Genomic DNA, 26,222 nt, shown 5'->3' with positions numbered 1-26,222 from the left:
TTGAAATAGATGGATTGAATGATAAAGGGTCTGATTCTTGGTTTAGGGAAGGTGTATGACTGGATCTCTGTGCTGGGAGAGATTTCTCTGACAGTGTAAACTGACGGAACTGGCAAGACAGACTGGCCCGGGGCAGGGACCCAGCACATCTCCCATAGCCCAGCTGGGAGAGCGGGCAGGGCGATGCTCACCAGCCGCAGATGCTGCTGCGGGGGTTACCCCCGGGCTGCGTGGGAGGTGGAGACTTGTGGCGTTTGAACTGAAACCACCAAAACCAATTGAATGTGGAACTCCTATCAGTCAAGTTTAAAAAATAAAAAAAAAATCCTAATGTTCAACAAAATCCTCAGCGATTGTGGAAAACATACAATAAAGCACAGTTGTTAGCATGTCACATCGTCCTGTTTGCGCTGTAGGCTGAGAGGAGAAAAGCAAAGCCCAAGCCTTCCCCGCCCTTAGCTTCACCCCCTGATGTGGGCAGTGGTTCCCCGGGAGGAGCGGGGCGGCAGCGGGGTCTCCCTCCGAGTCTGAGCCAAAACGGAGCCTTGTTACGCAGAGGAGTAACAACACTGGAAAGGCTCCCAGCCCAGTGTGTCAGGGCTGCTGTGCTAAAGAGGTGCGGCCCCGGCAGTTGGCTTTGCTGGGGACACCCCGTCTCACTCCGGCCGCACTCGGCTCACCGGCCGGCCTCGGTTCTCTCCGGCCGCGCTCGGCTCTCTCCGGCCGCGCTCGGCTCGCTCCGGCCGGCCTCGGTTCTCTCCGGCCGGCCTCGGCTAACTCCGGCCGGCCTCGCTTTTTTCCGGCCGGCCTCGGTCCTCTCCGGCCGCGCTCGGCTCGCTCCGGCCGGCCTCGGCTCGCTCCGGTCGGCCTCGGTTGTCTCAGGCCACGCTCGGCTCGTTCCGGCCGGGCTCGGCTCTCTCCGGCCGGGCTCGACTCTCTCCGGCCGCGCTCGGCTCGCTCCGGCCGGCCTCGGCTAACTCCGGCCGACCTCGCTTTTTTCCGGGCAGCCTCGGTTCTCTCCGGCCGCGCTCGGTTCTCTCCGGCCGCGCTCGGCTCGCTCCGGCCGGGCTCGGCTCTCACCGGCCGGGCTCGGCTCTCTCCGGCCGGGCTCGGCTCGCTCCGGCCGGGCTCGGCTCGCTCCGCCCGGGCTCGGTTCTCTCAGGCCATGCTCGGCTCTCTCCGGCCGGCCTCGGCTCTCTCCGGCCGCGCTCGGCTCTCTCCCGCCGGGGTCGGCTCACTCCGGCCGGCCTCGCTTTTTTCCGGCCAGCCTCGGTCCTCTCCGGCCGGCCTCGGCTCTCTCCGGCCGGGCTCTGCTCGGTCCGGCCGGGCTCTACTCTCTCCGGCCGGGCTCGGCTCGCTCCGGCCGGGCTCTGCTCGCTCCGGCCGGGCTCGGCTCGCTCCGGCCGCGCTCGGCTCTCTCCGGCCGCGCTCGGCTCGCTCCGGCCGCGCTCGGCTCACTCCGGCCGCGCTCGGCTCGCTCCGGCCGGCCTCGGTTCTCTCCGCCCGGCCTCGGCTCGCTCCGCCCGGCCTCGGCTCTCTCCGGCCGGCCTCGGCTAACTCCGGCCAGCCTCGGTTCTCTCCGGCCGCGCTCGGCTCGCTCCGGCCGGGCTCGGCTCACTCCGGCCGGCCTCGGTTCTCTCCGGCCGCGCTCGGCTCGCTCCGGCCGGCCTCGGTTCTCTCCGGCCGGCCTCGGCTTTCTCCGGCCGGGCTCGGCTCGCTCCGGCCGGCCTCGGTTCTCTCCGGCCGGGCTCGGCTCTCTCCGGCCGGGCTCGGCTCGCTCCGGCCGGGCTCTACTCTCTCCGGCCGGGCTCGGCTCGCTCCGGCCGGCCTCGGCTCTCTCAGGCCACGCTCGGCTCGCTCCGGCCGGGCTCGGCTCTCACTGGCCGGGCTCGGCTCTCTCCGGCCGGGCTCGGCTCTCTCCGGCCGGCCTCGCTTTTTTCCGGCCAGCCTCGTTTCTCTCCGGCCGCGCTCGGCTCGCTCCGGCCGGCCTCGGTTCTCTCCGGCCGCGCTCGGCTCGCTCCGTCCGGGCTCGGCTCGGTCCGGCCGGGCTCGGCTCACTCCGGCCGGGCTCGGCTCACTCCGGCCGGGCTCGGCTCGCTCCGGCCGGCCTCGGCTCTCTCAGGCCACGCTCGGCTCGCTCCGGCCGGGCTCGGCTCACTCCGGCCGGGCTCGGCTCTCTCCGGCCGGGCTCAGCTCTCTCCGGCCGGCCTCGCTTTTTTCCGGCCAGCCTCGTTTCTCTCCGGCCGCGCTCGGCTCGCTCCGGCCGGCCTCGGTTCTCTCCGGCCGCGCTCGGCTCGCTCCGTCCGGGCTCGGCTCGGTCCGGCCGGGCTCGGCTCACTCCGGCCGGGCTCGGTTCTCTTAGGGCACGCTCGGCTCGCTCCGGCCGGGCTCGGCTCTCTCCGGCCGGGCTCGGCTCGCTCCGGCCGCGCTCGGCTCTCTCCGGCCGCGCTCGGCTCGCTCCGGCCGCGCTCGGCTCACTCCGGCCGCGCTCGGCTCGCTCCGGCCGGCCTCGGTTCTCTCCGCCCGGCCTCGGCTCGCTCCGCCCGGCCTCGGCTCTCTCCGGCCGGCCTCGGCTAACTCCGGCCAGCCTCGGTTCTCTCCGGCCGCGCTCGGCTCGCTCCGGCCGGGCTCGGCTCTCACCGGCCGGGCTCGCCTCTCTCCGGCCGGGCTCGGCTCGCTCCGCCCGGGCTCGGTCCTCTCAGGCCACGCTCGGCTCTCACCGGCCGGGCTCGGCTCTCTCCGGCCGGCCTCGCTTTTTTCCGGCCAGCCTCGTTTCTCTCCGGCCGCGCTCGGCTCGCTCCGTCCGGGCTCGGCTCGGTCCGGCCGGTCTCGGCTGACTCCGGCCGGGCTCGGTTCTCTTAGGGCACGCTCGGCTCGCTCCGGCCGGGCTCGGCTCTCACCGGCCGGCCTCGGCTCTCTCCGGCCGGGCTCGGCTCGCTCCGGCCGCGCTCGGCTCTCTCCGGCCGCGCTCGGCTCGCTCCGGCCGCGCTCGGCTCACTCCGGCCGCGCTCGGCTCGCTCCGGCCGGCCTCGGTTCTCTCCGCCCGGCCTCGGCTCGCTCCGCCCGGCCTCGGCTCTCTCCGGCCGGCCTCGGCTAACTCCGGCCAGCCTCGGTTCTCTCCGGCCGCGCTCGGCTCGCTCCGGCCGGGCTCGGCTCGCTCCGGCCGGCCTCGGCTCTCACCGGCCGGGCTCGGCTCTCACCGGCCGGGCTCGCCTCTCTCCGGCCGGGCTCGGCTCGCTCCGCCCGGGCTCGGTCCTCTCAGGCCACGCTCGGCTCTCACCGGCCGGGCTCGGCTCTCTACGGCCGGCCTCGCTTTTTTCCGGCCAGCCTCGTTTCTCTACGGCCGCGCTCGGCTCGCTCCGTCCGGGCTCGGCTCGGTCCGGCCGGTCTCGGCTGACTCCGGCCGGGCTCGGTTCTCTTAGGGCACGCTCGGCTCGCTCCGGCCGGGCTCGGCTCTCACTGGCCGGCCTCGGTTCTCTCCGGCCGCGCTCGGCTCGCTCCGCCCGGGCTCGGTTCTCTCAGGCCATGCTCGGCTCTCTCCGGCCGGCCTCGGCTCTCTCCGGCCGCGCTCGGCTCTCTCCCGCCGGGGTCGGCTCACTCCGGCCGGCCTCGCTTTTTTCCGGCCAGCCTCGGTCCTCTCCGGCCGGCCTCGGCTCTCTCCGGCCGGGCTCTGCTCGGTCCGGCCGGGCTCTACTCTCTCCGGCCGGGCTCGGCTCGCTCCGGCCGGGCTCTGCTCGCTCCGGCCGGGCTCGGCTCGCTCCGGCCGCGCTCGGCTCTCTCCGGCCGCGCTCGGCTCGCTCCGGCCGCGCTCGGCTCACTCCGGCCGCGCTCGGCTCGCTCCGGCCGGCCTCGGTTCTCTCCGCCCGGCCTCGGCTCGCTCCGCCCGGCCTCGGCTCTCTCCGGCCGGCCTCGGCTAACTCCGGCCAGCCTCGGTTCTCTCCGGCCGCGCTCGGCTCGCTCCGGCCGGGCTCGGCTCACTCCGGCCGGCCTCGGTTCTCTCCGGCCGCGCTCGGCTCGCTCCGGCCGGCCTCGGTTCTCTCCGGCCGGCCTCGGCTTTCTCCGGCCGGGCTCGGCTCGCTCCGGCCGGCCTCGGTTCTCTCCGGCCGGGCTCGGCTCTCTCCGGCCGGGCTCGGCTCGCTCCGGCCGGGCTCTACTCTCTCCGGCCGGGCTCGGCTCGCTCCGGCCGGCCTCGGCTCTCTCAGGCCACGCTCGGCTCGCTCCGGCCGGGCTCGGCTCTCACTGGCCGGGCTCGGCTCTCTCCGGCCGGGCTCGGCTCTCTCCGGCCGGCCTCGCTTTTTTCCGGCCAGCCTCGTTTCTCTCCGGCCGCGCTCGGCTCGCTCCGGCCGGCCTCGGTTCTCTCCGGCCGCGCTCGGCTCGCTCCGTCCGGGCTCGGCTCGGTCCGGCCGGGCTCGGCTCACTCCGGCCGGGCTCGGCTCACTCCGGCCGGGCTCGGCTCGCTCCGGCCGGCCTCGGCTCTCTCAGGCCACGCTCGGCTCGCTCCGGCCGGGCTCGGCTCACTCCGGCCGGGCTCGGCTCTCTCCGGCCGGGCTCAGCTCTCTCCGGCCGGCCTCGCTTTTTTCCGGCCAGCCTCGTTTCTCTCCGGCCGCGCTCGGCTCGCTCCGGCCGGCCTCGGTTCTCTCCGGCCGCGCTCGGCTCGCTCCGTCCGGGCTCGGCTCGGTCCGGCCGGGCTCGGCTCACTCCGGCCGGGCTCGGTTCTCTTAGGGCACGCTCGGCTCGCTCCGGCCGGGCTCGGCTCTCTCCGGCCGGGCTCGGCTCGCTCCGGCCGCGCTCGGCTCTCTCCGGCCGCGCTCGGCTCGCTCCGGCCGCGCTCGGCTCACTCCGGCCGCGCTCGGCTCGCTCCGGCCGGCCTCGGTTCTCTCCGCCCGGCCTCGGCTCGCTCCGCCCGGCCTCGGCTCTCTCCGGCCGGCCTCGGCTAACTCCGGCCAGCCTCGGTTCTCTCCGGCCGCGCTCGGCTCGCTCCGGCCGGGCTCGGCTCTCACCGGCCGGGCTCGCCTCTCTCCGGCCGGGCTCGGCTCGCTCCGCCCGGGCTCGGTCCTCTCAGGCCACGCTCGGCTCTCACCGGCCGGGCTCGGCTCTCTCCGGCCGGCCTCACTTTTTTCCGGCCAGCCTCGTTTCTCTCCGGCCGCGCTCGGCTCGCTCCGGCCGGGCTCGGCTCGGTCCGGCCGGTCTCGGCTGACTCCGGCCGGGCTCGGTTCTCTTAGGGCACGCTCGGCTCGCTCCGGCCGGGCTCGGCTCTCACCGGCCGGCCTCGGCTCTCTCCGGCCGGGCTCGGCTCGCTCCGGCCGCGCTCGGCTCTCTCCGGCCGCGCTCGGCTCGCTCCGGCCGCGCTCGGCTCACTCCGGCCGCGCTCGGCTCGCTCCGGCCGGCCTCGGTTCTCTCCGCCCGGCCTCGGCTCGCTCCGCCCGGCCTCGGCTCTCTCCGGCCGGCCTCGGCTAACTCCGGCCAGCCTCGGTTCTCTCCGGCCGCGCTCGGCTCGCTCCGGCCGGGCTCGGCTCGCTCCGGCCGGCCTCGGCTCTCACCGGCCGGGCTCGGCTCTCACCGGCCGGGCTCGCCTCTCTCCGGCCGGGCTCGGCTCGCTCCGCCCGGGCTCGGTCCTCTCAGGCCACGCTCGGCTCTCACCGGCCGGGCTCGGCTCTCTACGGCCGGCCTCGCTTTTTTCCGGCCAGCCTCGTTTCTCTACGGCCGCGCTCGGCTCGCTCCGTCCGGGCTCGGCTCGGTCCGGCCGGTCTCGGCTGACTCCGGCCGGGCTCGGTTCTCTTAGGGCACGCTCGGCTCGCTCCGGCCGGGCTCGGCTCTCACTGGCCGGCCTCGGTTCTCTCCGGCCGCGCTCGGCTCTCTCCGCCCGGGCTCGGCTCTCTCTGGCCGGGCTCGGCTCGCTCCGGCCGCGCTCGGCTCGCTCCGGCCGGCCTCGGCTCTCTCCGGCAGGCATCGGCTCTCTCCGGCCGCGCTCGGCTCTCTCCGGCCGGCCTCAACCCTCACCGGCCGGCCTCGGTTCTCTCCGGCCGCGCTCGGCTCGCTCCGGCCGGCCTCGGTTCTCTCCGGCCGCGCTCGGCTCGCTCCGCCCGGCCTCGGCTCTCTCCGGCCGGCCTCGGTTCTCTCCGGCCGCGCTCGGCTCGCTCCGCCCGGCCTCGGTTCTCTCCGGCCGGGCTCGGCTCGCTCCGGCCGGGCTCGGTTCTCACCGGCCGGGCTCGGCTCGCTCCGCCCGGGCTCGGTCCTCTCAGGCCACGCTCGGCTCTCACCGGCCGGGCTCGGCTCGCTCCGGCCGGCCTCGGCTCTCTCCGGCCGCGCTCGGCTCGCTCCGGCCGGGCTCGGCTCTCTCCGGCCGCGCTCGGCTCGCTCCGGCCGGGCTCGGCTCTCTCCGGCAGGCATCGGCTCTCTCCGGCCGGCCTCAACCCTCACCGGCCGGCCTCGGCTCTCTCCGGCCGGCCTCGGCTCGCTCCGGCCGCGCTCGGCTCGCTCCGGCCGCCCTCGGTTCTCTCCGGCCGGGCTCGGCTCGCTCCGGCCGGCCTCGGTTTTCTCCGGCCGGGCTCGGTTCTCTCCGGCCGGGCTCGGCTCGCTCCGCCCGGCCTCGGCTCTCTCCGGCCGGCCTCGGCTCTCTCCGGCCAGCCTCGGCTCACTCCGGCCGGCCTCGGCTCTCACCGGCCGGCCTCGGCTCTCTCCGGCCGGCCTCGGCTAACTCCAGCCGACCTCGGTTCTCTCCGGCCACGCTCGGCTCGCTCCGGCCGGGCTCGGCTCGGTCCGGCCGGGCACGGCTCACTCCGGCCGGGCTCGGTTCTCTTAGGGCACGCTCGGCTCGCTCCGGCCGGGCTCGGCTCACTCCGGCCGGCCTCGGTTCTCTCAGGCCACGCTCGGCTCGCTCCGGCCGGCCTCGGTCCTCTCCTGCCGGCCTCGCCTCTCTCCGGCCGGGCTCTGCTCGGTCCGGCCGGGCTCTACTCTCTCCGGCCGGGCTCGGCTCTCTCCGGCCGCGCTCGGCTCGCTCCGGCCGGGCTCGGCTCGCTCCGGCCGCGCTCGGCTCGCTCCGGCCGCGCTCGGGTCGCTCTGGCCGGCCTCGGCTCGCTCCGGCCAGCGTCGGTTCTCACCGGCCGGGCTCGGCTCACTCCGCCCGGGCTCGGTCCTCTCAGGCCACGCTCGGCTCTCACCGGCCGGGCTCGGCTCTCTCCGGCCGGCCTCAACCCTCACCGGCCGGCCTCGTTTCTCTCCGGCCGCGCTCGGCTCGCTCCGGCCGGGCTCGGCTCGCTCCGGCCGCGCTCGGGTCGCTCCGGCCGCGCTCGGGTCGCTCTGGCCGGCCTCGGCTCGCTCCGGCCAGCGTCGGTTCTCACCGGCCGGGCTCGGCTCACTCCGCCCGGGCTCGGTCCTCTCAGGCCACGCTCGGCTCTCACCGGCCGGGCTCGGCTCTCTCCGGCCGGCCTCAACCCTCACCGGCCGGCCTCGTTTCTCTCCGGCCGCGCTCGGCTCGCTCCGGCCGGGCTCGGTTCTCTTAGGGCACGCTCGGCTCGCTCCGGCCGGGCTCGGCTCTCACCGGCCGGGATCGGCTCGCTCCGGCCGGCCTCGGCTCTCTCAGGCCACGCTCCGCTCGCTCCGGCCGCGCTCGGCTCTCACCGGCCGGCCTCGGTTCTCTCCGGCCGGGCTCGGCTCGCTCCGGCCGGGCTCGGGTCGCTCCGGCCGGGCTCGGTTCTCACCGGCCGGGCTCGGCTCGCTCCGGCCGCCCTCGGCTCTCTCCGGCCGGGCTCGGCTCGCTCCGTCCGCGCTCGGCTCTCTCCGGCCGCGCTCGGCTCGCTCCGGCCGCGCTCGGCTCACTTCGGCCGCGCTCGGCTCGCTCCGGCCGGCCTCGGTTCTCTCCGCCCGGCCTCGGCTCGCTCCGCCCGGCCTCGGCTCTCTCCGGCCGGCCTCGGCTAACTCCGGCCAGCCTCGGTTCTCTCCGGCCGCGCTCGGCTCGCTCCGGCCGGGCTCGGCTCACTCCGGCCGGCCTCGGTTCTCTCCGGCCGCGCTCGGCTCGCTCCGGCCGGCCTCGGCTCTCTCCGGCCGGCCTCGGCTTTCTCCGGCCGGGCTCGGCTCGCTCCGGCCGGCCTCGGTTCTCTCCGGCCGGGCTCGGCTCTCTCCGGCCGGGCTCGGCTCGCTCCGGCCGGCCTCGGCTCTCTCAGGCCACGCTCGGCTCGCTCCGGCCGGGCTCGGCTCTCACCGGCCGGGCTCGGCTCTCTCCGGCCGGGCTCGGCTCTCTCCGGCCGGCCTCGCTTTTTTCCGGCCAGCCTCGTTTCTCTCCGGCCGCGCTCGGCTCGCTCCGGCCGGCCTCGGTTCTCTCCGGCCGCGCTCGGCTCGCTCCGGCCGGCCTCGGCTCGGTCCGGCCGGGCTCGGCTCACTCCGGCCGGCCTCGGCTCACTCCGGCCGGGCTCGGCTCGCTCCGGCCGGCCTCGGCTCTCTCAGGCCACGCTCGGCTCGCTCCGGCCGGGCTCGGCTCACTCCGGCCGGGCTGGGCTCTCTCCGGCCGGGCTCAGCTCTCTCCGGCCGGCCTCGCTTTTTTCCGGCCAGCCTCGTTTCTCTCCGGCCGCGCTCGGCTCGCTCCGGCCGGCCTCGGTTCTCTCCGGCCGCGCTCGGCTCGCTCCGGCCGGGCTCGGCTCGGTCCGGCCGGGCTCGGCTCACTCCGGCCGGGCTCGGTTCTCTTAGGGCACGCTCGGCTCGCTCCGGCCGGGCTCGGCTCTCACCTGCCGGCCTCGGCTCTCTCCGGCCGGGCTCGGCTCTCTCCGGCCGCGCTCGGCTCTCTCCGGCCGCGCTCGGCTCGCTCCGGCAGCGCTCGGCTCACTCCGGCCGCGCTCGGCTCGCTCCGGCCGGCCTCGGTTCTCTCCGCCCGGCCTCGGCTCGCTCCGGCCGGCCTCGGCTCTCTCCGGCCGGCCTCGGCTAACTCCGGCCAGCCTCGGTTCTCTCCGGCCGCGCTCGGCTCGCTCCGGCCGGGCTCGGCTCGCTCCGGCCGGCCTCGGCTCTCACCGGCCGGTCTCGGCTCTCACCGGCCGGGCTCGCCTCTCTCCGGCCGGGCTCGGCTCGCTCCGCCCGGGCTCGGTCCTCTCAGGCCACGCTCGGCTCTCACCGGCCGGGCTCGGCTCTCTACGGCCGGCCTCGCTTTTTTCCGGCCAGCCTCGTTTCTCTCCGGCCGGGCTCGGTTCTCTCCGTCCGGGCTCGGCTCGGTCCGGCCGGTCTCGGCTGACTCCGGCCGGGCTCGGTTCTCTTAGGGCACGCTCGGCTCGCTCCGGCCGGGCTCGGCTCTCACCGGCCGGCCTCGGTTCTCTCCGGCCGCGCTCGGCTCTCACCTGCCGGGCTCGGCTCTCTCTGGCCGGGCTCGGCTCTCTCCGGCCGCGCTCGGCTCGCTCCGGCCGGCCTCGGCTCTCTCCGGCAGGCATCGGCTCTCTCCGGCCGCGCTCGGCTCTCTCCGGCCGGCCTCAACCCTCACCGGCCGGCCTCGGTTCTCTCCGGCCGCGCTCGGCTCGCTCCGGCCGGCCTCGGTTCTCTCCGGCCGCGCTCGGCTCGCTCCGGCCGGCCTCGGCTCTCTCCGGCCGGCCTCGGTTCTCTCCGGCCGCGCTCGGCTCGCTCCGCCCGGCCTCGGTTCTCTCCGGCCGGGCTCGGCTTGCTCCGGCCGGCCTCGGTTCTCTCCGGCCGGGCTCGGCTCGCTCCGGCCGGCCTCGGCTCGCTCCGGCCGGCCTCGGTTCTCTCCGGCCGCGCTCGGCTCGCTCCGGCCGCCCTCGGTTCTCTCCGGCCGGGCTCGGCTCGCTCCGGCCGCGCTCGGCTCGCTCCGGCCGCGCTCGGCTCGCTCCGGCCAGCCTCGGTTCTCACCGGCCGGGCTCGACTCACTCCGCCCGGGCTCGACTCACTCCGCCCGGGCTCGGTCCTCTCAGGCCACGCTCGGCTCTCACCGGCCGGGCTCGGCTCGCTCCGGCCGGCCTCGGCTCTCTCCGGCCGCGCTCGGCTCTCTCCGGCCGGCCTCAACCCTCACCGGCCGGCCTCGGCTCGCTCCGGCCGCGCTCGGCTCGCTCCGGCCGGCCTCGGTTCTCTCCGGCCGGGCTCGGCTCGCTCCGGCCGGGCTCGGCTCGCTCCGGCCGGGCTCGGTTCTCTCCGGCCGGGCTCGGCTCTCTCCGGCCGGCCTCGGCTCGCTCCGGCCGGCCTCGGCTCTCTCCGGCCGGGCTCGGCTCTCTCCGGCCGGCCTCGGTTCTCTCCGGCCGCGCTCGGCTCGCTCCGGCCGGGCTCTGCTCGCTCCGGCCGGGCTCGGCTCACTCCGGCCGGGCTCGGTTCTCTTAGGGCACGCTCGGCTCACTCCGGCCGGGCTCGCCTCACTCCGGCCGGCCTCGGTTCTCTCAGGCCGCGCTCGGCTCGCTCCGGCCGGGCTCGGCTCGGTCCGGCCGCGCTCGGCTCGCTCCGGCCGGGCTCGGCTCGCTCCGGCCAGCATCGTTTCTCTCCGGCCGCGCTCGGCTCGCTCCGGCCGGCCTTGGTTCTCTCCGGCCGCGCTCGGCTCGCTCCGTCCGAGCTCGGCTCGGTCCGGCTGGGCTCGGCTCACTCCGGCCGGGCTCGGCTCACTCCGGCCGGGCTCGGCTCGCTCCGGCCGGCCTCGGCTCTCTCAGGCCACGCTCGGCTCGCTCCGGCCGGGCTCGGCTCACTCCGGCCGGGCTCGGCTCTCTCCGGCCGGGCTCGGCTCTCTCCGGCCGGCCTCGCTTTTTTCCGGCCAGCCTCGTTTCTCTCCGGCTGCGCTCGGCTCGCTCCGGCCGGCCTCGGTTCTCTCCGGCCGCGCTCGGCTTGCTCCGGCCGGGCTCGGGTCGCTCCGGCCGGGCTCGGCTCACTCCGGCCGGGCTCGGCTCACTCCGGCCGGCCTCGGTTCTCTTAGGGCACGCTCGGCTCGCTCCGGCCGGGCTCGGCTCTCACCGGCCGGCCTCGGCTCTCTCCGGCCGGGCTCGGCTCGCTCCGGCCGCGCTCGGCTCTCTCCGGCCGGGCTCGGCTCGCTCCGGCCGCGCTCGGCTCTCTCCGGCCGGCCTCGGTCCTCTCCGGCCGGCCTCGGTCCTCTCCGGCCGGGCTCGGCTCGCTCCAGCCGGGCTCGGCTCTCTCCGGCCGGGCTCGGTTCTCTCCGGCCGGGCTCGGTTCTCTCAGGCCGGGCTCGGCTCGCTCCGGCCGGGCTCGGGTCGCTCCGGCCAGCCTCGCCTCTCTCCGGCCGGGCTCGGCTCACTCCGGCCGGTCTCGACACTCTCCGGCCGGCCTCGGTCCTCTCCGGCCGGGCTCGGAGGTCACCGGCCGGGCTCGCCTCTCTCCGGCCGGGCTCGGCTCGCTCCGGCCGCGCTCGGCTCGCTCCGCCCGGCCTCGGCTCGCTCCGGCCAGCCTCGGTTCTCTCCGGCCGCGCTCGGCTCGCTCAGGCCGGGCTGGGCTCTCTCCGGCCGGCCTCGGCTAACTCCGGCCGGCCTCGCTTTTTGCCGGCCGCGCTCGGCTCGCTCCGGCCAGGCTCGGCTCACTCCGGCCGGCCTCGGTTCTCTCAGGCCACGCTCGGTTCTCACCGGCCGGGCTCGGCTCGCTCCAGCCGGGCTCGGCTCACTCCGGCCGGCCTCGGTCCTCTCCGGCCGGCCTCGGCTCTCTCCGGCCGGGCTCTGCTTTCTCCGGCCGGGCTCGGCTCACTCCGGCCGGCCTCGGTCCTCTCCGGCCGGCCTCGGCTCTCTCCGGCCGGGCTCTGCTCAGTCCGGCCGGGCTCTACTCTCTCCGGCCGGGCTCGGCTCTCTCCGGCCGGGCTCGGTTCTCTCAGGCCGGGCTCGGCTCGCTCCGGCCGGGCTCGGCTCGGTCCGGCCGCGCTCGGCTCGCTCCTGCCGGGCTCGGCTCGCTCCGGCCGCCCTCGGTTCTCACCGGCCGGGCTCGGCTCGCTCCGCCCGGGCTCGGTCCTCTCAGGCCACGCTCGGCTCTCACCGGCCGGGCTCGGCTCGCTCCGGCCCGCCTCGGCTCTCTCCGGCCGCGCTCGGCTCGCTCCGGCCGGGCTCGGCTCTCTCAGGCCGCGCTCGGCTCGCTCCGGCCGGGCTCGGCTCTCTCCGGCAGGCATCGGCTCTCTCCGGCCGGCCTCAACCCTCACCGGCCGGCCTCGGCTCTCTCCGGCCGGCCTCGGCTCGCTCCGGCCGCGCTCGGCTCGCTCCGGCCGCCCTCGGTTCTCTCCGGCCGGGCTCGGCTCGCTCCGGCCGGCCTCGGTTTTCTCCGGCCGGGCTCGGTTCTCTCCGGCCGGGCTCGGCTCGCTCCGCCCGGCCTCGGCTCTCTCCGGCCGGCCTCGGCTCTCTCCGGCCAGCCTCGGCTCACTCCGGCCGGCCTCGGCTCTCTCCGGCCGGCCTCGGCTCTCTCCGGCCGGCCTCGGCTAACTCCAGCCGACCTCGGTTCTCTCCGGCCACGCTCGGCTCCGTCCGGCCGGGCACGGCTCACTCCGGCCGGGCTCGGTTCTCTTAGGGCACGCTCGGCTCGCTCCGGCCGGGCTCGGCTCACTCCGGCCGGCCTCGGTTCTCGCAGGCCACGCTCGGCTCGCTCCGGCCGGCCTCGGTCCTCTCCTGCCGGCCTCGCCTCTCTCCGGCCGGGCTCTGCTCGGTCCGGCCGGGCTCTACTCTCTCCGGCCGCGCTCGGCTCTCTCCGGCCGCGCTCGGCTCGCTCCGGCCGTCCTCGGCTCTCACCGGCCGGGCTCGGCTCGCTCCGGCCGGCCTCGGCTCTCTCAGGCCACGCTCGGCTCGCTCCGGCCGGGCTCGGCTCTCACCGGCCGGGCTCGGCTCGCTCCGGCCGGCCTCGGCTCTCTCAGGCCACGCTCGGCTCGCTCCGGCCGGCCTCGGCTCTCTCCGGCCGCGCTCGGCTCTCTCCGGCCGGCCTCAACCCTAACCGGCCGTCCTCGGCTCGCTCCGGCCGCGTTCGGCTCGCTCCGGCCGCGCTCGGCTCGCTCCGGCCGCGCTCGGCTCGCTCCGGCCGCCCTCGGTTCTCTCCGGCCGGGCTCGGCTCGCTCCGGCCGGGCTCGGTTCTCTCCGGCCGGGCTCGGCTCGCTCCGCCCGGCCTCGGCTCGCTCCGGCCGGCCTCGGTTCTCTCCGGCCGGCCTCGGCTCACTCCGGCCGGCCTCGGTTCTCTCAGGCCACGCTCGGCTCTCACCGGCCGGGCTCGGCTCGCTCCGGCCGGCCTCGGTCCTCTCCTGCCGGCCTCGGCTCTCTCCGGCCAGGCTCTACTCTCTCCGGCCGGGCTCGGCTCTCTCAGGCCACGCTCGGCTCGCTCCGGCCGGGCTTGGCTCTCACCGGCTGGCCTCGGCTCTCTCCGGCCGGCCTCGGCTCGCTCCGGCCGGGCTCGGCTCTCACCGGCTGTCCTCGGCTCTCTCCGGCCGGGCTCGGCTCTCTCCGGCCGGGCTCGGCTCGCTCCGGCCGCGCTCGGCTCTCTCCGGCCGGGCTCGGCTAACTCCGGCCGGCCTCGCTTTTTTCCGGCCGGCCTCGGTTCTCTCAGGCCACGCTCGTCTCGCTCCGGCCGGGCTCGGTTCTCTCTGGCCGGCCTCGGCTCTCTCCGGCCGCCCTCGGTCCTCTCCGGCCACTCTCGGTCCTCTCCGGCCGGGCTCTGCTCTCTCCGGCCGACATCGGTTCTCTCCGGCCAGGCTCTGCTCACTCCGGCCGGGCTCGGTTCTCTCCGGCCGGCCTCTGCTCTCTCCGGCCGGCTCTCTCGGGCCGGCCTGGGCTCTCTCCGCCGGCCTCGGCTCTCTTGGGTCTAAATCGGCTTTTTAAAAGGTTTATTTAACGCGTTTAAAGTTGGAGGGGCCGATTTGCGACTTTAAAGCTTTTTGAATCTACTTATTGATAAGAATTTATACACTAGATTAGTATTTAAAGCCCGGGGGAGATTTGGGGCTGTTTCCCAGGACTGCGAGTTTTTCTTTTAACCACTTATTAATTTAAGTTATCATATTTAAACGGGGCTTTTTGAGGTTTTATGAGGGTTTTTTGAGCATTTTGGGTGGTTCTGAGGCTCCTAAAGCCGCTTAATTGTTTAAATTATTAATTGTTAAATTAATTTAAATAGTTGTTGAAATAAGCTTGTAAATTATTGTATTTAGAGTCGAGAGGGGCATTTCGTTGCTTTTTGAGGGGGTTTTAGGGCTGAATTCACTTTATTGAACGTGTCCAGAGCTGGGGGTCCCGGATCTGTGCTGATTTGCGCCCCAAAAAAAGCTTTAAAAGTCTATTTATTTGTAATTTACTGAATTAATATTTAAGCGGGAACAAATTGGGCTTTTTTAACCCGCCGCCATTTTGTCTCCCCCGTCCCGTTCTCCCCTCACGCTGGGGGGGCCGAGGAGACGCTCGCTGATTGGCCGGTGCCGTCTGGTGGGAAAGCCTCCTGCGGGCTCAGCCCCGCTCGGCTGTCTCCGAGGGACAGAAAGGTGCTGATTGGTCGCTGCCTCTGAGGAGAGGAAGGTGCTGATTGGTCACCGCCTCCCTGAACCCACTTAATTGTTTACACTGTATTTTTAAATTTATTTATATATTTTAATTTAATTTAACTTAATTTTAATTTAATATATATTATTTAATTTATTAAATAATATATTAATATTAAATCTATAGTTAAAGTCAATATAGTAATATACTACTATAAATGATATAATATGATGAATAGTAGAAATATATATAATATATAATCTGATATAATTAACTGATCAACTAATATTCATTGATATTACTTAATGTAATTTATAATTAATATATAATGACATAATATAATGATATATAACGTAATATTGTAATAATAATGATATTCATTATATAATATTAATATCTATATTTATATAATTACTATGTAATGTATCTAATCTATTTTTACATATATATCTTATTATATAAAGCTGTGAGGGACCATATCTGGGCGGGTTTTTGAGATTTTTAAGGCTGTTTGGTCTCAAATTCAATTTACTTCATTTTGGGGCTGTTTTTAGGATAATTTGTGCTCAAAGAAGCTTTTAAGATCAATTTTTTTGGCAGTTAATTTGCTCACTGGGTTAATATTGAAGTGGGGGGATTTGGGGCTGTTTCCCAGGACTGTGACACAAATAACGGCCCTTTCCTTCCCTTTCCCACTGCAGCTCCTGCTCAGAGAACAGTGAAGGCAGCCTGGCCGCCCCCCAACTCCGGCTGACTGCGCCTCCCCCCAACTCCGGCTGACGGCCCCCCCCAACTCGGGCTGACTGCGCCACCCCCAACTCCGGCTGACGGCCCCCCCCAACTCGGGCTGACTGCGCCCCCCCCAACTCCGGCTGACGGCCCCCCCCCCAACTCGGGCTGACTGCGCCCCCCCCAACTCCGGCTGACGGCCCCCCCCCCAACTCGGGCTGACCGCGCCCCCCCCAACTCCAGCTGACGGCCCCCCCAACTCGGGCTGACCGCGCCCCCCCCCCAACTGGGGCTGACCGCGCCCCCCCCAACTCCGGCTGACCGCGCCCCCCCAACTCCGGCTGACCGCGCCCCCACCCTCCCCTCTCCGGCTGACTGTGCACCCTCCCCACCCCCCCCTCCAGCTGGCTGCGTCTCCACTGCACACCATGGCAGGGACGGGAGGGGGGATCACAAGGGTCTATGGGGTGGTGTGGGGGTCAGGGCGGCTGTGAGGTCAATGGGGCCGTTGTGGGGTGAAACACCCTTGAAGAGGCTGAACGCCCTGCAGATGAGTGAACCACACGCTGACACACAGTGCCCCACAGCACCTCCATTCTGCCCTATAGATCCACAACACTGCCCCACAGCACCCTATAGCTCCTGCTTGCTATCCCACAGCACCCCATAGCTTCTCCACTCTGCCCCATACATCTACAGCACTGCCACAGAGTACCTCATATGTCTTCCACTCTGCCCCATGGATGCAGAGTGCTGCCCTGCAGCACCCTATAGTTCCTGTACTCTGCTCCATAGATCCACAGTGCTGTCCCACAGCACCCTATAGCTCCTCTGCCCTATACACCCACAGTACTGCCCCACAATGCTCCATAGCTCCTACACTCTGCCCCATAGACCCACAACACTGCCCCACAGCACCCCAGACATCCTCCATTCTGCCCCATAGATCCACAGTACTGCCCCGCAACACCCCACTGCCCCTGCACTCTGTCCCTTAGATGCCCAGTACTGCCCCACAGCATCATATAGCTCTTGTACTCTGCCCCATACATCCACAGTAGTGCCCCACAGCACCCCATAGTGACTCTACTCTTCCCCATAGACCCACAGTGGTGCTGCACAGGACTCTACTCTGCCCCTTAGACCCAGAGATCTGCCCCACAGCAGCCTGTAGGTGCTGCATTCTGCCCCATTGGTGCAAAGTGCTGCCCCACAGCACCCCACATCTCCACCTGACCACCCTTCCCTCTTGACCACGCCTGCACTGCCCACTATGGGTGGGTCACAAGGGTCTGTGGGGTGGGTGTGGGGGTCAGGAGGGCTGTGGGGTCAAGGGGGTTGTTGTGGGGTGAAACACCCCTGAAGAGGCTGAACCCCCTACAGATGACCCACACAGTGACCCAGAGCAGCCCATAGCCCCTCTGCCCTATAGAGTCACTGCACCCCATAGCTGCTTTTACTCTGCCCCATAAATGGACAGCACTGTTCCACAGCACCCTGTATCTCCATTCTGCCCCATAGACACACAGTGCTGTCCCACAGCACCCCATATCTTGTTCACTCTGCCCTATAGACCCACAGTGTAACCCCACAGCACCCTACAGTTCCTCTGCCCTATACATCAACAGCACTGTCCCAGAAAACACCATAGCTTCTTCACACTAACCCATAGGCCAGCAATGCTGCCCTACAGCACACTGTAGCTCCTGCACCCTGCCCCATAGACCCACAGCAGTGCCCCACAGCGCCCCACACATCCGGGCTGCCCTATACATCCACAGCACTGCTCTGCAGCACCATATAGTTCCAGCACTCTACCCCATTGATATGTAGCACCCCACAGCTTCTGCATTCTGCCCATAGATCCACATTCCTGGGTCCCCTCGGCCCACCAGATGTCCTGGGTTGCGATGCTGCACGGGGCCCCGTGCACAACAGAAAATGAGGACAGCGTGGCTGCTGGGCTCCACCCTGCTTGGAATCCAAGATGGCTGGGGGGGGCTGGCGGCCATGCTGGCACTGCCGGAGGGGCTGTTGATCTGGGCTGTGCTCAGGCGGCAGCTCCCGGCTGTATCGGCCGCTCCCATTGGCTGCCCCTGTGCCCCTGCACCTTGCCCATGGGAACAAGATGGCTGCCCTGATGGGTGGCCCTCTCGGCTGCTGTGTCCCTGCTGGTGGGCGGGGCCATGGCCGTCATGTGCTGGAAGGGCGGGGCTGAGGTGGGCGGGGTCTGCCTAGGGTGGCCATTTTGGGATGGGGCCCAAGGTGGGTGGTGGGACCGGTGACTCTGTTTACCCCTGGTGGCCATCTTGGAAAAGGGCAGCACTGTGCTGCTGCCATCCTGACATTGCTCCCCCAGGGCCATGCTGGGGGATTTTTAACCTGGTTTTTGGGCCAATTCTCACCCAATAAAATTAAATAATGTAAAAAAACCTTAAGCATGTGGTTTGTTCCATCTCCAGTGAAGGATTTGGGTGTGGGGTTTAGGGTTGAGAGTGGGGCTGAAGGTGTGGGCAGGGCCACTGCCAACTCCATGCCCCTCCCAAGCTCTCCCCAATGTGCCTTCCCGGAGGGGTGTGCCCCAACGAGGCCCCACCCCGTTTCCAAGCACCCCACCCTCCCAGCTCGGCTCCTCCCCCTTGACCCACACTTCCACCCCCATTGGTGGGCTCCCTACAGACCTACAACTCTTTCCCCTCCTCTGCTGAGCCATGTACCGGACAGCATGACAGGGGCAGACAAAGCTCAGGAAAGACCAACAGAGCCAGGCAGGGCCTGAGAGAGATTGAGAAAGTCTGACAGAGCCCGACAGGTCTTGACACTGCCCGACAAAGCCCGACAGGGCCCAAGAGAATTTGACGGATCCTCACAGAGCCTGACAAAGCTTGACAGAGCCCAACAGGACCCGTCAGGGCTTGACAAATATTGTCAGTTTCTGATAGAGCCTCAATATGTATGACAGAGCCCTGGGGGCCTCAACAGAGCCTGAGAAATCTTGACAGGGCTCAGCAGAACCCAACAAGTCTCGACAGAGCCCTACAGAGCCCATCAAAGCCTGATAGAGCCTGACAGGCCCCAAGAGGTCTCGACAGGGCTTCACAAAAACCGACAGTGTCTGACAGAGCCCGACAGGAGTGCAGGTGCTGTCATTTCCAGTGAGGGTCCAGGTGATTTGATAAGGGTGGTGGGCGGGCCTGGGGTGATTGATCCCTCCCCTTTCCCAGGGGATTGTGGGAAGGGGTGGGCGGGTCTCAGGGTATTTGAGCCCCAGCCCCTGAACAGGCACTCATGCTGCTCCTGGGCTGCTTGGGTGCTGGTTCTCTGCTGTTCCTTCAGCAGTTGGCAGCTTTTGGGCTGTTTAAGCTACATGGGCAGATGTGTTTGGAGAAGTGGAGGTGTCTATTTGAGGTAGAACTTTCAGGAGCAGCTGAGTTTTAATAGCAGCTGTAGTTGAAAGTATGTTTGTAACTATGTTTCATTTATTGAATCAATTCCAGGTGCTTCACATTTTCCTAAAATTCCTGACTGCAATGAAGATGGGGTGTTAATTTTTGGTTTGTATTGGTATGTAACAAGTTGCTGATATAATCTCTCCTCCTAGGGCTGATTCTCAGGTTATTTATCAGGAGTTAGGATGAGCATCTAGTACCTGTAGGTGGAGTTTTAGCATTTCTGAAAGAAGCAGCAGGACCATAAGGCAGAGTGTCTTTCAAGCTACGGGGTGGCTCATCGCCTCCCTGATCACCAATAGAACAGTGTGTTATCCACAGAACCTTAGCAGTGTGCGGTGGACTCTGGTAGATCATTCAAATGGATGTCGCAGAACTCAGCCAAAACGAGCAATGGCTAGTGAACTAGTACTGATAACCATTATCTGAGTGCTCATTATTGTGTATGTATTTTCTTATTGTGGGTGATACAGAGGAAAGTGGCAACTTTCTGGTTTCTCCCAAGCCCCGTCTCCCTCGCGCCGGGGGCGGCCCCGTCTCCCTCGCGCCGGGGGCGGCCCCGTCTCCCTCGCGCCGGGGGCGGCCCCGTCTCCCTCGCGCCGGGGGCGGCCCCGTCTCCCTCGCGCCGGGGGCGGCCCCGTCTCCCTCGCGCCGGGGGCGGCCCCGTCTCCCTCGCGCCGGGGGCGGCCCCGTCTCCCTCGCGCCGGGGGCGGCCCCGTCTCCCTCGCGCCGGGGGCGGCCCCGTCTCCCTCGCGGGGTTCGGGCGGCCCCGTCTCCCTCGCGCCGGGGGCGGCCCCGTCTCCCTCGCGCCGGGGGCGGCCCCGTCTCCCTCGCGCCGGGGGCGGCCCCGTCTCCCTCGCGCCGGGGGCGGCCCCGTCTCCCTCGCGCCGGGGGCGGCCCCGTCTCCCTCGCGCCGGGGGCGGCCCCGTCTCCCTCGCGGGGTTCGGGCGGGTTGGTGTACCGTTAGAATTAGCGTTAGGGTGTAGGGTTAGGTTACGGCTATGGTGAGGATTAGGCTCATAGTTAAACGTATGTTAGGTTTATGGTCAGCGTTATGGTCAGGGTCAGGGTCGGATTAGGGTAACGGTTAGGGGTAGGATTCGGGTTGTTTTAGGGTTTGATTTAGCATTAGGATTAGGCCTAGGTTAGGGTTAGGTTGAGGTTTAGGGTTACGGTTAAACTTATGTTAGGGTCAGGGTTAGGGTTACGGTTAAACTTATGTTAGGGTCAGGGTTAGGGTCAGAGTTAGGGTTAGGGTTACGGTTAGGGTAAGGATTAGACTTGGTTTAGCGTTACACTTAGTGTTAGGGTTAGGCTTAGGTTACGACAACGGTGAGGTTGAGGCTTATGGCCACTGCCCACCCCACCTCACTCCCAAGCTCTCTCCAAGGTGCTTTCCCGGAGGGGTGTGCCCCTACCAGGTCCCACCCCCTTTCCTAGCACTCCTACCCTCCCAGCTGGGCTCCTCCCCCTTGACCCACACTTCCACCCCCATTGGTGGGCTCCCTGCAAGGGGTGTGGCCTACAGACCTACAACTCCTCCCCCTCCCCTGCTGAACCATGACAGGGCAGACAAAGCTCAGGAAAGACCAACGGAGTCAGGCAGGGCCCAAGAAAGCTTGAGAAAGCCCGACAGGTCTCGACACTGCCTGACAAAGCCCGACAGGGCCCGAGAGAGTTTGACGGATCCTCACAGAGCCTGACAAAGCTTGACAGAGCCCAACAGGACCCGTCAGGGCCTGACAAATCTTGTCTGTTCCTAACAGAGCCTCAATGTGTATGACAGAGTCCTGGGGACCTCAACAGAGCCTGAGAAATCTTGACAGGCTCAGCAGAGCCCAACAGGTCTCAATAGAGCCCTACAAAGCCCACCAAAGCCTGATAGAGCCTGACAGACCCCAAGGGGTCTCGACAGGGCTTCACAAAAACCAACAGTGTCTGACAGAGCCCAAGAGTGCAGGTGCTGTCATTTCTAGTGAGGATCCAGGTGATTTGATAAGGGTGGTGGGTGGGGCCTGGGGTGATTGATCCCTCCCCTTTCCCAGGGGATTGTGGGAAGGGGTGGGCGGGTCTCAGGGTATTTGAGCCCCAGTCCCCAGGGAGGGAGCTCATTCAGCTCCTGGGCTGTGTGGGTGCTGGTTCTCTGCTGCTCCTTCAGCAGTCGGCAGCTTTTGGGCTGTTTAAGCTATGTGGGCAGTTGTGTTTGGAGAAGTGGAGATGCCTGTTTGACGCAGGACCTTCAGGAGCAGCAAAGCTTCAGTACCAGCTGTAGTTGAAAGTATGTTTGTAACTAGGTTTCATTTATTGAATAATTTCCAAGTTCTTTGCGTTTTCCTGAAATTCCTGACTGCAATGAAGATGAGGTGTTAATTTATGGTTTTTATAGGGGTGTAACAAGTTGCTGATATAATCTCTCCTCCTAGGACTGATGCTTTGGTTATCTAGCAGGGGTTAAAATGAGCATCTTGTATCTAGAAGTAGAGTCCTAGCATTTCCGAAGGAAGCAGCAGGACCATAAGGCAAAGTGTCTTTCAGGCTGCTCTGCCCGGAGGTGTGCAGTCAGGGGTGGGTGGAATGCCCAAGCTGTTGATGAGCTGCTGAGTGACTTGCTGAATAACTCGATTTCAGGCGCACAGGAACAACTTGGCACGAGGCACGTGGGCTGGCAATGGGCTGGGAATGGCAGGGCCGGGGGTATAGTTCTGATAAGGGAAAGGACTGTCCAGGAACAGTCCCCTTTTGAGTGGGTAAAGGGCCCCGAGAACCTTACAGAGTGATGCCAGTGTGTGCCGGGCAGGGCAGCTCCAGCCTGTGTCTGCGTTGTTGTGTAGCTCGGGAAGCCTGCCTTGCGCCTGTCAGACGATGCTGGGGTCTCGTTGAGTTCGAGGGGCACGCAAGGCATCTTGGGTGCCGTCCTGGGATCTGGAACGCCTGTGCCGATTGGTGTAGCGCCAATTGGGTGCTGGTTTTCTTGTATCAGCAGCCGAAAGCGTGGAGGGTTCTTGCGTTTCGGGCGTTTCCGGTCTGTTGTGTTTGTGGCGTTGTCCTGGGCTGTGCCAGCAGATGTGCTCTCTCACCCATCCAGTCTCAGGGACTGGCACTTCAAGATGCTGGGAAGAAGTTCTTAGTCTTGCAGCAGCCTCGCGTGTGTGCGCCAGCGCCGCCGTCTCTGTGTGTGTGTGCGCCAGCGCCGCCGTCTCATAAGGGGCCGTGATTTTCAGCTCTTATTTTTATCTGGGGTTGCGGTAGAGGCTCCTCGCCTCACCGCTGCCTCCCTGCAGGTTATTTTGGTTGATGCAGTCTCTGGCTTGGAGCCGTTCTTGTTATAGAGCGTTTTTGGTGATGTTGCTATCGTGTCGTCTATAACGTTGTGTGGTGCGTCTGTCTGTGCACATGCGTGTTTGGCTGGAGCTGCTCTGCCCAGAGGTGTAGAGTCAGGAGCCGGAGTTCTAGGAGTCCACAATTAATCTGTTGACATGTTAACCTGCGTAGGCAAAGGTTGTGCAGTCATCTGGGATGGAGTAGCCGTGGGCAGGGGAGCGGACTGTCGCTTCCCCAGTGTTTTAGAGACTCAATTAGAGCTTCTGGTGGGATTCCTAAACAGAAAGCAGACCTGTGGAATGGTCAAGCTGTTGATGAGCTGCTGGGTGACTTGCTGCATAACTCAATTTCAGGTGCAGAGGAAGGACTTGGCACGGAAGAGCGACGGAGGAGGCGAGCTGTGCGCCGTAAGCAGGTGGGTCGGTGCGTGGCGCCAGAGGGAAGCTGTGCCGTGTGGCTCTAGCTGAGCTTGGTGGTTTCTCTCTTTCTTAGGTGTGAAGCGGAGAGGAAAGCTGGGTATCGACGCCGCAGCTCCTCGGGCAAGGTGAGCACGGAGTGCTGGGCTGAAGCGGCAGCTGGTGTCAGGTCCTGTGTTGCTGGTGCAGGTCTGAGCGTCCTTTGGTTGCGTTTTACAGGCGGTGGCCGAACGTCTTCGTGGTCAACAGCGTGGCAGGCAAAAGCAAGGGCGCCCAGGTGAGTGAGCGGCCCAGGTAAGGGAGGGCGAGATGGGACCGTCTGCGGGCAGGCTGTGTTTTCGGGCGGTGTCCGAGCAGGTGCCTCTGGTTTTGCAGGTGCCGCAGACGAGCTCGGAGGGGCGAAGCCGCAGGCCAGCCGGCAGCCGAGAAGGTGAGGCGGCGGAGGACGTGGAGGAGCCTGGTATTGCCCGGTGACTGGGTTCAGCGTTTCCTTCTCTCTTTGCAGGCTTTTCCTGGGCCCTTTGGACTCGGAGGAGCATTTGCGGTGAGCCGGGCTAGGGACGAGGAGGAGCGTGGGGCCGGGGACTCGTTCCAGGCGCTACAGGTCTTTTGCTTCTCGCTGTCTTAGGCATCACCAGCGATGGGGGTTTGTGACCGCGCCCGCGGCACGACGCGCCGAACGGAACGCCGTGGAACTTAGCAGGAGGTGGGTGTTGCGGAAGGGGTCGGCGTTTACCCCACGGCACCGTGTGCCGGCACGGCTTAGCGAGCGTGTGTTTTCTCGTGTTCCCGTAGACGCTGAAGAGGAACCCGGCGATGCAGGAGGACGGCCGTTCGTGCACGTGGCGTTTTCCTCTGTTGAAGATGGATTCGGTGTCTTGGCCCTCTGAAAGCTAAGTGGAGGCACGAGGGCTGGCAATGGGCTGGGAATGGCAGGGCCGGGGGTATAGTTCTGATAAGGGAAAGGACTGTCCAGGAACAGTCCCCTTTTGAGTGGGTAAAGGGCCGCGAGAACCTTACAGTGCGATGGCAGTGTGTGCCGGGCAGGGCAGCTCCAGCCTGTGTCTGCGTTGTTGTGTAGCTCGGGAAGCCTGCCTTGCGCCTGTCAGACGATGCTGGGGTCTCGTTGAGTTCGAGGGGCACGCAAGGCATCTCGGGTGCCGTCCCGGGATCTGGAACGCCTGTGCCGATTGGTGTAGCGCCAATTGGGTGCTGGTTTTCTTGTATCAGCAGCCGAAAGCGTGGAGGGTTCTTGCGTTTCGGGCGTTTCTGGTCCGTTGTGTTTGTGGCGTTGTCCTGGGCTGTGCCAGCAGATGTGCTCTCTCACCCATCCAGTCTCAGGGACTGGCACTTCAAGATGCTGGGAAGAAGTTCTTAGTCTTGCAGCAGCCTCGCGTGTGTGCACCAGCGCCGCCGTATCTGTGTGTGTGCGCCAGCACCGCCGTCTCATAAGGGGCCGTGATTTTCGGCTCTTATTTTTATCTGGGGTTGCGGTAGAGGCTCCTCGCCTCACCGCTGCCTCCCTGCAGGTTATTTTGGTCGATGCAGTCTCTGGTGCGTCTGTCTGTGCACATGCGTGTTTGGCTGGAGCTGCTCTGCCCGGAGGTGTAGAGTCAGGAGCCGGAGTTCTAGGAGTCCACAATTAATCTGTTGACATGTTAACCTGCGTAGGCAAAGGTTGTGCAGTCATCTGGGATGGAGTAGCCGTGGGCAGGGGAGCAGACTGTCGCTTCCCCAGTGTTTTTGGGACTTATACATTCTGGTGGGATTCCTGAATAGAAAGCAGAGCTGTGGGATGGGCAAGCTGTTGATGAGCTCCTGGGTGACTTGTTGAATACCTTGATTTCAGATGCAGAGGAACGACTTGGCACGGAAGAGCGACGGAGGAGGCGAGCTGTGCGCCGTAAGCAGGTGGGTCGGTGCGTGGCGCCAGAGGGAAGCTGTGCCGTGTGGCTCTCGCTGAGCTCGGTCATTTCTCTCTTTCCTAGGTGTTCCTGCAGACATTGAAGAGGAACCTAGCGATGCAGGAAGATCCCCGTTAGCGCACGTGGCGTTTTCTCTGTTGAAGATGGATTCGGTCCCTTGGCCCTCTGAAAGCTAAGTGGAGGCACGGGGGCTGGGAAGGGGCTGGAATCGCAGGGACGGGGGTAAAGTTCTGCTAAAGGAAAGGGCCGTCCAGGAACAGTCCCCTTTGAGTGGGTAAAGGGCCCCGAGAACCTTACAGAGCGATGCCAGCGTGTGCCGGGCAGGGCAGCTCCAGCCTGTGTCTGCGTTGTTGTGTAGCTCGGGAAGCCTGCCTTGCGCCTGTCAGACGATGCTGGGGTCTCGTTGCGTTCAAGGGACACGAAAGGCATCTCGGGTGCCGTCCCGGGATCTGGAACGCCGGTGCCGATTGGCGTAGCGCCAATTGGGTGCTGGTTTTCTTGTATCAGCAGCCGAAAGTGTGGATGGTGTTTGCATTTTGGATGTTTCTGGTCAGTTGTGATTTATGGTGTCGTTCTGGGCTGCATCATCAGCAGCTCTGCTCTCTACCCATCCAGTCTCAGGGACTGGCCCTTCAAGATGCTGGGAAGAAGTTCTTAGTCCTGCAGCAGCCTCGCGTGTGTGTGTGCGCCAGCGCCGCCGTCTCTGCGTGTGTGTGTGTGTGCGCCAGCGCCGCCGTCTCCGTGTGTGTGTGTGTGCGCCAGCGCCGCCATCTCTGTGTGTGTGTGTGTGCGCCAGCGCCGCCGTCTCTGTGTGTGTGTGTGTGCGCCAGCGCCGCCGTCTCTGTGTGTGTGTGTGTGCGCCAGCGCCGCCGTCTCATAAGGGGCCGTGATGTTTGGCTCTTATTTTATTCTGGGGTTGCAGTAGAGGCTCCCCGCCTCACCGCTGCCTCCCTGCAGGTTCTTTTGGTCGATGCAGTCTCTGGTTTGGAGTCGTTCTTGTTATAGAGCGTTTTTGGTGCTGTTGATGTGTTGTCTATAATGTTCTGAGGTGCATCTGTCTGTGCACGTGCACATTTGGCTGGAGCTGCTCTGCCCGGAGGCGTGGAGTCAGGGGTGGGTGGACGGAGCTCTAGGGGTGCACGGTTAATCTGTGGACATTTTAACCTGCGTAGGCAGAGGTTGTGCAGTCATCTGGGATGGAGTAGCTGTGGGCAGAGGAGCGGACTGTCCCTTCCCCAGTGTTTTAGACTCCATGAGAGTGCTGAGAGACCTGGGGGCCCGGGGTGGGAGGTACACCTGGGGCCCCCCATGGGAAGTAGACCTGGGCACTCCTGGGGTTGGGGGTAGACCTGCCCTCCTCCCATCCCCCCCGCACCACCACGCAGCCACCCCGCTCCCCGCGTCCCCACTGCCCCTCCCGACCCCGCCGCCACGCCCCTCCCGTCCGCTCCGCTCCCATCCCCGCTCCGCTCCCGTCCCCGCTGCCCCACTCCCCCTATCCCCGCCACCCCCCCTCCCCCCGGCCCCGCCGACGCCCCTCTCCCCCCGTCCCCGACGCCCCTCTCCCCCCGTCCCCGACGCCCCTCTCCCCCCGTCCCCGCCGCCGCCCTCTCGTCCCCGCCCTTATTCTCCCGTCCCCACCGCCCGGCTCCCGTCCCCGCCGCCCGGCTCCCGGCCGCGCTCCTCCCGTCCCCGTCCCCGCCCTTCTCCTCCCGTCCCCGCCCTTCTCCTCCCGTCCCCGCCCTTCTCCTCCCGTCCCCGCCCTTCTCCTCCCGTCCCCGCCCTTCTCCTCCCGTCCCCGCCCTTCTCCTCCCGTCCCCGCCCTTCTCCTCCCGTCCCCTCCGCCGCCCCCCTCCCGTCCCCTCCGTGCTCTTCCCGTCCCAGCCGCCCGGCTCATGTCCCCGCCGCCGCGCCCCGCCCGTCCCCGCCGCCGCCCCTCTCCTGTCCCCCCTGCCGCCCTTCCGAACCCGCCGC

General features: G+C 67.4%; 1 protein-coding gene across 1 annotated transcript in view; it reads left to right on the top strand.

The window, feature by feature from the left end:
- The window catches only part of LOC308047980 (Na(+)/dicarboxylate cotransporter 3-like), a gene marked incomplete at its 3' end in the record, with an annotated part of 28,066 nt that extends 5,195 nt beyond the window's left edge, over nucleotides 1-22,871 (top strand). Inside the window, exons 8-10 of the mRNA XM_080356819.1 lie at nucleotides 22,400-22,423; nucleotides 22,543-22,617; nucleotides 22,829-22,871. Of these exons, the coding sequence (XP_080212945.1) occupies nucleotides 22,400-22,423; nucleotides 22,543-22,617; nucleotides 22,829-22,871 (142 nt within the window). The remainder of the gene's footprint in view (nucleotides 1-22,399; nucleotides 22,424-22,542; nucleotides 22,618-22,828) is intronic.
- Between the last annotated feature and the right edge of the window lie 3,351 nt (nucleotides 22,872-26,222).

Source organism: Nesoenas mayeri (assembly GCF_963082525.1).
Source record: "Nesoenas mayeri genome assembly, chromosome: 20".
In the NCBI taxonomy this organism is placed as follows: Eukaryota; Metazoa; Chordata; class Aves; order Columbiformes; family Columbidae; genus Nesoenas; species Nesoenas mayeri.
Note: the sequence above shows the minus strand (reverse complement) of the source record. Positions and strands in the feature narration are given on the sequence as shown.